Source organism: Mastomys coucha, unplaced genomic scaffold, assembly GCF_008632895.1.
Source record: "Mastomys coucha isolate ucsf_1 unplaced genomic scaffold, UCSF_Mcou_1 pScaffold15, whole genome shotgun sequence".
Taxonomy (NCBI): domain Eukaryota; kingdom Metazoa; phylum Chordata; class Mammalia; order Rodentia; family Muridae; genus Mastomys; species Mastomys coucha.
This window is the reverse complement of record NW_022196897.1, coordinates 167,236,235-167,247,012: the sequence shown is the minus strand read 5'-3', so window position 1 is coordinate 167,247,012 and position 10,778 is coordinate 167,236,235. Positions and strand designations below refer to the sequence as shown.

Sequence of the window (10,778 nt, the reverse complement as noted above, 5' to 3'; positions counted from 1 at the left end):
TTTTAGAAAATGACTTCAGAAATAGCAGTAGATTCATTTCTCATAAACAAAAGATCTTGTGGAGCTTCAGAGTGTATTTTGCCTGGACCAAAAGCTTTGAAAGCTACCACCTAAGAATGCTGGTTAGCCATATATCCTGTTTCTGATGTCACCCTTAAGCATGTAATTGGCATTGTCTTTGAGAAATAGTAGCTCTTTTTTTTGGAGACAAGAATGTCACTACCATAGCCTAGGTTGGTTGGCCTTGATTGCATTTGCTTCCTAAGTATTTAGATTATAAGTATGTACCATCACACTTGGCTTAAGCCAAGCTTAAGCTGTGTGCGTTATATTTATATGGTGTGTGCATATGAATGTGCATGCCTATGTGCTTGACATTCTGTGTCTTCCTCTTTTATTGCTTTCTGCATTACTTCCTTGAGATAGGATCTCTGAACTTAAAGCTTGGCATTGTAGGTAAACTGTTTATGGCCACCCAGTGCTCGGGGCCTGCCTTTCAGAGGACTTTCCAATGTTGAGGTTATCAGCGTAGTACATGCAGCCAAGCTTTATATGTGGGTGCTAGGAATTTGAACTTGGGTCCTCCTCATGCTTACAAAGCAAGTGCTCCTACCCACTGAGCCATCCTTTAAGACCCTACATAAGATTTTAATGCTGAGATTTCATTGTATAATTTGGACTTCTGGTTAATAGGAATTAATGGATTTTAATTGAGAGGAGGGGAAAACTACCTTTTATATTGTCTAATGCAGTGACTCACACCTCTAATTCTAACATTCAGGAGGAGCTAAAGGTAGTAAGATTGCCATGAGCTCCAGGGAAGCTTGGATCAAAATCAGACCTGTCCAGAGACTGACAGAGATCATGCAGAATGCAGAAAGTTAATTGTAACCTCAGTGCACTCTGAAATGGCCATTTTTTTCTTCTTTGGGGAGAAGTTGTTAATTAATATGACATTATAATTTCATGACCACTTTTTGTATGAATTGTGCTGTATAATGACATACTAATTTGGGTTAGAAATGTAACAGTTTCTTTTTAACTTATTCTTTAGTGGTGTTGTGCTTGGTACCCAGGACCTAGTGCATGCTAGGCAGGTGTTTGCTACTGTGCTACAGCCCATCCCTTATTTAAAATGGTCTCCATGTATAACCCGGTTTGGCCTTGAACTGGCCTTTCTTCTATCCTCCCTACCCCCTCCCCCAGTACTGAAATTTCCATACCTGTTGCCATGGTAGCAAGCCCCACCAATATATTTTACCTTACAAATAGATTTTATTTTACTTTTTTTTTTTGATAGACACAGAATTCTTACTAGTTTTTACATTGGCAGAGTTACTAACTGTATTTTTACTTAATAATATTTAAGACTATTCTAAATCCTTAGAGACATGTTTATTTCTCAGGCTAACATGTATTTTTCACTTCAGTGTTGGGGGTTCAGTCCATGCTAGTTAGACGCTACAAGTGAGCTACATTCCCATCTATAAGTTGAATCTTTTAAGAAAATGGGTTTTTTTCTAGGTTATTTTATTTTATGTGTATGAGTGTTTTGCCAGCAGGTATGTTGCTGTACCACTTATGTGTCTGTTGCCTGCAGAGGTCAGATGAGGGTGTTGTATTTCCTGGGGATATAATTGCTAAGCCATCCTTTCAGTTTCTATAAGGTGAATTTTTTAAAATGATTTTCATTCTAGAGGTTATTGGATTTTTGTTTTGTTTTTTTTAAAAATAGGTGTTTGTGTCCTGTTTACTCTTCATGTAGTTTTTAACTCACTGGTTTGCTGTCTATTTAGTTTCTAAAGTGTTATATAGATCCAACCCAGTTCCTGTGGCCCGGCCCAGCCAATAGTTCCTGAACTCTTAAAGTTGGCTTTTGGTGGCTAACTTTCTATGTGATAGAAGCTAGAACGACCCCCTTGTGCAGATGACATAAGTAGACATAAGGACTAAAAAGGTCTTTGTCACTTTAAGGATACATGGAATGTTCACCCTTTGTCTTGGGTTACTAGGGAGACCACAGTTAGCTGGAAGGCAGTTGGAGCCAGGCAGAGAGAGGAAGTAAGAGGTGGGTTCTGCTCAGAATTGCTGGCTCTTGCCCTTGTGGTTTAAAAGCCTTGGCTTGAAACAAAGACATCTGGAGAGAGTATTAGATTGTGATTATCCTAAAGAGGAAGAGGCTTGTTGGATTTGTTTGTTTTTTTGTTTCTTGTGGGCGGCACAGAAGGTGTTTGGTTTTTTTGAAACAGAGCCTGAGAACAGTGTCATTAGTTAGGACCTTACCAGGAAGATTGGGTAAAATTTATATGTGTTAGATTGAGACAGGGGCTCCTTGTGTATCCCAGACTGGCCTCATACTCAGCTTCCGCCTACTTCAGCCTCTGAGCACTGGGACTACAAATAATGTGCCACCCTGCCTGGCTCTCAAATATACATAAATAACCATATCATATTGATGTTTAGTGAATATAAATTTAGTTCTCTAGATTTTAAATAACTTATGATACTTCTACACTACTAAGATTTTTTAAGAATTACATACATAATTTTATTCAACCTTTCCACTTTTTGTGTTTCTTCGTTCATTGTTGGGTATCTTTGTGCCAAGTCTGCTTCATGATAGGTTCTTATTGACTACAGAAGCAACTGATGCCTCTCCACTGCCTCTCTGCTCTCAGACATCTTTCTAGGTCACTCTGAGAATACAATGAGTAGAATTTACTTTTTGTTGTTGTTGTTGTTGGCATATGGTTTAGTCACAGTTACTTAAGATCTGTAATATGTTTTTTCTTTCCTATAGGAGCTTGGTCAAGAGGCAGTCCCCACTGTCCCTTTGGTTGTTCGCAGCTCTGGAATCTTCTCATTGATGAACTTTGACTGACAACAGTGTGGTGAGGCTTGGCTGTCTGCTGGACCCGGCCCCAGGTCTATTATTTTATGTAGGATTTTCAGCCAAAGGTTTCCAAGCTTTCAGTTTTGGGACAGGTAAGCGGCATTTGTATAAAGAAGTGAGTATAATGTAACATATTTATTTTTAATAATCTAAAGTATCAGAACTTTAGCATAACTTTTTTGGGGAGGGGGGTTCGAGACAGGGTTTCTCTGTATAGCCCTGGCTATCCTGGAACTCACTCTGTAGACCAGGCTAGCCTCGAACTCAGAAATTCGCCTGCCTCTGCCTCCCAAGTGCTGAGATTAAAGGCATGAGCCACCACTGCCTGGCAGCATAGCTTTGTTTAATGAATGACCATTGTTAAAATTTTAACTCATTGTTTTTCTTTTTCACTTTGGCTATTTTATTAGTGTATAAAGCTTGAAGTGTGTATTAGTTTCTGTCTAATGAAAAAACAATTTTGCGGAGGAAATGTGTCGTTGCCTCTTGAGTTCTGGGTGTGGAACACTTGCTAGGAAGGCTGGGTAGTGTGGTCCCCAGACTGCACTCTGAGTAGGGATGCGGTGTTGCCTGAAATTAGGCTGCAGCTGTCTTGCTGCAGCCTGTATCTGGAGTGTGGCTTAGTGGTAAAATGGGAGCTTAATTTAAAAACATTGTCATGGTACAAAACTTGTTTTGCCTAAACAGCAAATTTTCTAACTAAAATGAAGAAGCTGTTATAGTAGTTTCAGTTTATTTCCTCGGCTGTATTTATTTTCTTTTTAACAATTTTAACTTACGTGTGTGAACATTTTACCTGCATGCATGACTGCACCATGTGTATGCCGTGCCCACAGAATTCAGGGAGATTGAGGCAGGAGTGATAGCTTGGCTCTCTCATGGGTGCTAGGAACCAAGCAAGCCCGGCTTCTAGAGAGCAGTCAGTGCTCTTAATTGATTAACATCTCTCCAGCCCCAGCTGTGTGTATGTTTAAAGGAACATACCAGGTGGGAATGGTGGTGACATCTTTAATCCCAGCAGTGGGAGGCAGAGGCAGGCAGATCTGAGTTCAGGCCAGCCTGCTCTACATAGCAAGTTCTAAGCCAGTCAATTACATGGTGGGACCCTGTCTCTAAAATAATAAAGAAAATAGAACACACCACAGCCTCGTGAAGCCAGCTCTGTGCCATTGGTCTGTCTGTCCAGGTAGTCTGAGGAGTTAGTTGCACTGTGACTCAAGAACCACTGTTGGTACCTGACTTGGTTGGATTCTGGGTTTTACCATTTTAGAGAAGGTGACCAAAGGAGTGATTGTTGACTCAGCAGCAGCTTCAGGTGACCTGAAGACCAAGGTTACAGGATGATAGGTAGAGGTAGTGCCAGGCAGGCTCAGGCTCTGTAGCTGAGTGACAGTTCCTTACTGAACTGTTAGGAAGGAAGTCAGCATTTAGAGTACTGAAAATTTTAAATTTTCTGTGTTTTGTGTTTTTAGGGGTTTTGTTTTTATGCCAGTACTTCCCCTAAGATGGAACATGCAGTAAAATCATCTATCACTAGCATTTAAAGTCTGGACAGCTAGGAAAAGAATTCTCAAGGTATACTCTTTCCAATTTTATCATTTTGAACAAGAATGAAGATTTCATCTTTTAAAAAGAAAGTGAAAGACCTGGATGTGTGGTGGTACTTGTAAATCTCAGTGTTTGGGATGCTAAGGCATAAGGATCACTACAATTCTAAAGCTGACCTTTGCCGCATAGTAGTAACAAAACCTTAGGGAGATGGAGACATGTGCACACTTGGACAGTAGTGCCTTGAAGCTGTTGTTTAAATCAATACAGTGGAGTCAGCAGTCTTCAGGAGCCTGGCAGTTGTTCTTTTTACTTGGTGTCCACAATAGGACTCCATGCTTAGTTGGCTCAGTGTGGAAGACAGTCTCCCAGTCCAGGCTTTGGATGAGAATAAAAAAGGCAGCACCAGAGCCCCTGACACACTTGGCCAGACTTCCTGTGGGGCCAACCCAGTGGTGGCACGCATCATGTGCTCTTGTGCTCCCTGGTGGCCATGGACAGCCTGACTCTACACAATGCCTTAAGAATGGTGTGGCCTAGCACAACCTCCTTGTCTATTGGCCTCACTGTCTGAACATGTTTTTATGCTGCTGGACTGCCCTCACATCATAGTTTCCTACCCATTTTGTATGTGTTTATTCTTGGCTGGATGATTTTCTGCAGAGCATTCACTGAGTAGAGATTCTTCATAGTTAACTCACATCATCTCACAGATACAGCATTAGAACACAGTGATCAGAAGCATCTAGTTCATGTGCAGCTCTGCTCCTGTCAGAAACCCCTTATTACCACCCTTTGTAAGGGCACTTACTCAGTGCCCCTGGTGTGCATTCCAAGACTACATGGTATGGTGGTGTGGTAGGTTGTTAGTCACAATGTGCACCTTTTGTCATTAGGTATGGATGATAAAGGGCGACTGAGCAATGAGGAAGCACCCAAGGCTATCAAACCCACCAGTAAAGAGTTCAGGAAAACCTGGGGTTTTCGAAGAACCACGATTGCCAAGCGTGAGGGTGCAGGAGACACGGAGGTGGACCCCAGTGAGCAGCAACCACAACAGCATAGCCTCTCCTTGCGCCGCAGTGGACGGCAGCCAAAGCGCACTGAGAGGGTAGAAGAGTTTCTTACCACGGTTCGGCGCCGAGGGAGAAAGAATGTGCCGGTGTCCCTGGAAGATTCCAGTGAGCCCACATCCTCCACAGTCACTGATGTGGAGACAGCTTCTGAGGGGAGTGTTGAAAGCAGTTCTGAGATCAGAAGTGGCCCTGCACCTGACTCCTTAGGGAAAGAACATCCTGCCTCTTCTGAAAAGGCAAAAGGAGGTGATGAGGAAGAAGACACCTCTGACAGTGACAGTGATGGCCTTACGTTGAAGGAACTTCAGAACCGCCTTCGAAGAAAGCGAGAGCAAGAACCCGTGGAGAGGTCCCTTAGAGGCATTCAGAATCGTCTGAGAAAGAAGCGCCGAGAGGAAGATCCTGCCGAAACTGGGAGTGTCCAAATAGGCAGTGCTGAGCAGGACATACCTCTCTGTAAGCAGGAGCCTGAGGATAGTCAAGGACTGGTGTCCCAGTCAGAGAAAGATGACAGAGAACATCAGTCAGAAGGGAAAGCTACTCAGGGAAATAAAGAGGAAAACCCCAGGGAAGCAGGCAAACCAAAGCCTGAGTGTGAGGTTTACGATCCTAATGCCCTGTACTGCATCTGCCGCCAGCCTCACAACAACAGGTAGGTGGAGGGAGGGAGCTGTAGAGAACCAAGGGATGGAGACAGCAAGAAGACTGCCATTTGCTTTGATGCCAAACAAGCAGTTGGCTTATTAAGAAAAGATGAATGAGTCTGAAAAAAGAAACAAAAGGAGTGCGTGCATGTGGACTGCATAGAGTTGTTCTCTACCATGGCAGCCATGTGTGATCAGTTCTATACATTCAGTGTGTGCAGTAGGGGATGAAAAGCTCACTGCCTCACCCTTTCAAGCCATGTTCAAATGATGGACACTGTGGATAGGCAAGAACTATCTGTTGTCCCACAGATCCTATGAGAGTGTTAGAGGACATGACTACACCCAATGTAGTCTTTTGAGTTGGATGCCAGGTGATGATGGAGCATCTCTGTGGAATTGTTAGATGAAGTTGCTGCCGCTATTGCTGGGTGGAGATACTCTTAAGCCTCTAGTTCACTCTTAAAGTGTTCTAGCCAAAAGATGAAGGGCTGAGGATGTGGCTCAGTGGATAGAATACTTGCTTAGCATGGATGATTTCCCCAATACCTCATAAAATTGTGAGGTGGTATATGCCTGTAATCTCAGCTTTCAGTAGAGGCAGGAGAATCAGAAATTCAAGATCGTCTTTGGCTATGTAAGGAGATTAAGACATGAGAAAACCTGTCTCTAAAAGTAAGTAAATAGAAAAAAAGATGAGGGACTGGAAAGATAGCTCAGTGGTTAAGAGCACGGACTGTTCTTCCAGAGGTCCTGAATTCAACTCCCAGAAACTACATGGTGGCTCAAAACTATCAGTAACGGGATCCAGTGACCTCTTCTGGTTTGTCTAAAGACAGCTACAGTGTACTCATGTATGCATAAAGATGAAGCAGATTTGGAGTGCTACTAACAAAAGGGCACTTGGGTGTTTTTAGTTCTGATCTCACTTTAGATTTATTTGCATGCTGTTCACAATAGAATGTTAAAAGTTTGACTTGGTGATCTATTGGACAGTGACCACATAATGTTCCCATTTTAGGTTTATGATCTGTTGTGATCGGTGTGAGGAGTGGTTCCATGGTGACTGTGTGGGTATTTCTGAGGCCCGAGGGCGGCTCCTGGAAAGGAATGGAGAAGACTACATCTGCCCAAATTGCACCATTTTGCAAGTGCAGGATGAGACAAGTGGCAGCGCCGCCGACGAGCAGGACGCTGGGTGCAGACCTGTGGGTGCTGATGGCACAGACTGCACAAGCATAGGGACCATAGAGCAGAAGTCTGGAGAAGACCAGGGCATAAAGGGTAGGATTGAGAAGGCGGCAAACCCCAGCGGCAAGAAAAAACTCAAGATATTCCAGCCTGTGAGTATTTGTCTGCCATGGCAAGCACAGATATCGGGCTTACTACTGCTGAAGACAGCAAGGCTAGGAAGGTGCCTTCTCTTTGGGACAGTTGGGCTTTCCGTGGGGCAGTTACTTTATCTGTACGGCCCGAGCCCTGCAAGAGAACATCCTGTTGCTGTTACATCTTGTGTGTATCAGCTTAATGGCAGTCTTTGTCACTCTGGTTGGTGTCAATTGTGACTGCTCTGTCATAGCCTCCTTAGTGCCAGCAGCACTGTGCTCTAATGGTCCCTTAATCCGTTTCTCCATAGTGCTATTGACTGAGTTTGAAGAAAAAAATTTACCTTTTCACATGTTCTTGGTGTTACATGTTTTGAGTGCTGGCAGAGTTATTAGAGAAAGGTGCACTGTGCTCTGCTTTTAGCATGCTGGCCTGAGTTGTTCCGTGCCTGGCACTCATGTTTTCTTCATCATTCTTACTTGAGTCATCCCATGAGGCCCTAACTGTCACATTTCCCATGAGCTGAGACTAGCAGTCTTTACTGCTCAGGAGAACTTTCTCCTGCTGTCAACAGGTGTGTTGTGTTTCTTAGGAGGGTGCCACCGAGTGCATCTTCACTTCAGACCCCAACCTCCACAGCACGTCCTCTAGCAGGTGAGAGTCTGAGGAAACTACAGTCTTAAGATTGTTACTGCCTTAGCTCTCACTGTGCTGCAAAGTGAAAAAGTGGCAATGACTTTACACGGTGGCCACTAGCACCATAAAAAGTGGCAATGACTTTACACGGTGGCCACTAGTAAGCACCATTTACTGCAGAAAGTTGTCAGTTTGATGCTTTTATTATTGCTAGTATGTTAGACATGGCCTGAATTTTATTCTTTGTAAACCTAGATTTGGTGGAAGAAAAGTGACTATCTTAAAACATTTGAAGTTGTAAGTGGAGACTCCATATGTACTATTGCCATTATCTTGTTTCTGATGCTATGTTATAGACTTAGCTTAAAATTCCCACTCCAGTCTCCATGAGTCAGAGCCTAGTATAGAACCTGGACCCTTAGGGGCACCAGATCTTCAAGGCTTTGACTTGGCTAGATCTGTGGCCTCATTAGAAGGTAGCTAGAGATGACCATCTCTGGGAGCTCTCAAACTGTCAGGTACACGTTCTGTTCGGTCTTTTTAATATACTTAAAACTAAATGGTCACTAGGTATCTGAAATGTTTGTATCCTGTGTCTTTTGGCAATCTCCATCCACACCACTCAAAAACAACCAGGCTGCCTTTCTTCAAAACCAACAGTGGATCCCTTCTATTTTAGGGAACGGCACATTCACTCTTAAGAATTTTTCACTTGAAGGCTGGGTATGGTGGAGTCCAAATTCTAAAGGCAGTATGAGTTCAGTATATATATATTTTCCCCTGAGGGGCTGAAGAGGTACTCAGAGATGCAGAGTTCTAGTTGTTAATCAAGACCAACTAAGTTCATCTCCTAGTGTTCACATGGTTCTCATTGCCCGCATGGTTCTCTCCACCATTGGTAGCTCAAGTGTCAGGCCGGCTAATATCCTCTGTGCGTGGGCAAACAGACATGAAGGCAAAACACACATACATATAAAAGAATTTAAATTCCTTGACAGTTATGAAAAGGAATTTTCACCTGGATTTCCAAGAAGGCTCATTACGTAATAGTATGGGTCATCACATCTGATTACCTGAGTTTAATCTTCAGATCCCACATGGTAAAAGGAGAGAACTGACTCTACAACTCCCTAAAAGTTGTCCTGACTCCAGCTGTACCAGCTGTATACATGTGCAAGCCTGCACGGGTGCATGCACATACAATGTGTAACAGAAATCTTAATGAAAATTTGTAACTCATTAAGTCCACATTTTGCCCTTTTTTTTTTCCATAGTGGTTTGTTTTTTCTTTTTCTTTTTGGTTTTTCGAGACAGGGTTTCTCTGTGTAGCCCTGGCTGTCCTAGAACTCATTCTGTAGACCAGGCTGGCCTTGAACTCAGAAATCCACCTACCTCTGCCTCCCAAGTGTGCCACCACTACCCGGCCATAGTGGTTTATTTTTAACATGTGTGTCTAGGGAAGTAGTGTACAACAGTGTAGATGCCCTCAGAGGACAGAAGTCTGAAGTTACAAGTGGTGGAGGGCTATCTGACATGAGTTGTTTTGTTTTGGTTTTGGTTTTGGTTTTGGTTTTGAGACAGAGTTTCTCTGTGTAGCCCTGGCTGTCTTGAAACTCACTCTGTAGACCAGGCTGGCCTCCAAACTTGCCTCTGCCTCAAGTGCTGGAATTAAAGGCATGCACCACTATTGCCCAGCTCTGACATGAATTCTAACAACCAGGCTGGTCTTCTGTAAAAGTATCCTCTGAGACGTGTTTCCAGCCCCTTTCTTACTCTTACCTCGTCTGGGACCTGCACATGTTTTAGAGGGCATATAGATCTGAAACTCCCATGTATATAGTTTGTGTGCCAGGGCAGTCAAGGAAAATAGGTTTGTATAGTTCACGAAGACAGGTCTTACTATGTAGCCTGGGCTGGCATGAATCTTGGGAATCTCCTGCCTCCCCTTCCCATGTGCTAGAACTGCCATCATGCACAGCCAACAAATAAAAAATACATTTTTATTCATATAAAACTATTATTAGAGACAGCCATAGTGATGTGCACCTTACATCTTTAGTCCCAGCACTGAGGAGGCAGAAGTAGGCAAATCTCTCGTACAAGGACGGCCTGGTCTGCATAGCAAGTTTCTGGCCACCCAGAGTTAACATAGTGAGACCCTCTCTCAAAAACTACCCAAACAAAAATTACTGCTGGTGTCTTAATACCAGTGACCACCAATAGTGCTGTGAGTGAGCACTGACCACTAGTGTCTGAACTCATGATGTCTGAAGTCGCCTGTCTCGTTTTACAGGTTGTAGAGGCTCCTGGTGCTGCTAAATGCATTGGCCCTGGGTGTTCCAGTGTAGCACAACCTGACTCGGTGTATTGCAGTAATGACTGCATTCTCAAACATGCAGCAGCTACCATGAGATTTCTAAGTTCAGGTAAAGAACAAAAAACAAAACCCAAGGAAAAGATCAAGACGAAGCCAGAAAAGTTCAGTCTTCCAAAATGCAGTGTTCAGGTAAGCTGACAGCAGTCACCTTCAGGATACTTACTTGAAACAGGAAGTGTTTGAAAGGACTCTTCATAGACTGGTGTCTGTTTGCTTGAGCAATGCAGGAAACAGCAGTTGTGAGCAAAATATAGATCATATTTTCCTTCCCTCTCCCC

The 10,778-nt window shown here is 43.3% G+C and overlaps 1 protein-coding gene across 7 annotated transcripts in view; it reads left to right on the top strand.

Moving 5' to 3' along the window:
- The window catches only part of Dido1 (death inducer-obliterator 1), a 56,989-nt gene that overhangs the window by 19,214 nt on the left and 26,997 nt on the right, over window positions 1–10,778 (top strand). For 5 of the 7 annotated variants that reach the window (XM_031372989.1, XM_031372984.1, XM_031372988.1 and 2 more), the window contains exons 2-5: window positions 2,801–2,985; window positions 5,338–6,169; window positions 7,183–7,504; window positions 10,417–10,629. In XM_031372989.1, the coding sequence (XP_031228849.1) occupies window positions 5,340–6,169; window positions 7,183–7,504; window positions 10,417–10,629 (1,365 nt within the window). In that variant the 5' untranslated portion in view covers window positions 2,801–2,985; window positions 5,338–5,339. Of the gene's footprint in view, window positions 1–1,996; window positions 2,069–2,800; window positions 2,986–4,365; window positions 4,469–5,337; window positions 6,170–7,182; window positions 7,505–10,416; window positions 10,630–10,778 lie in introns of those variants that run through there. The other 2 variants (XM_031372986.1, XM_031372985.1) reach the window with 2 other exon arrangements.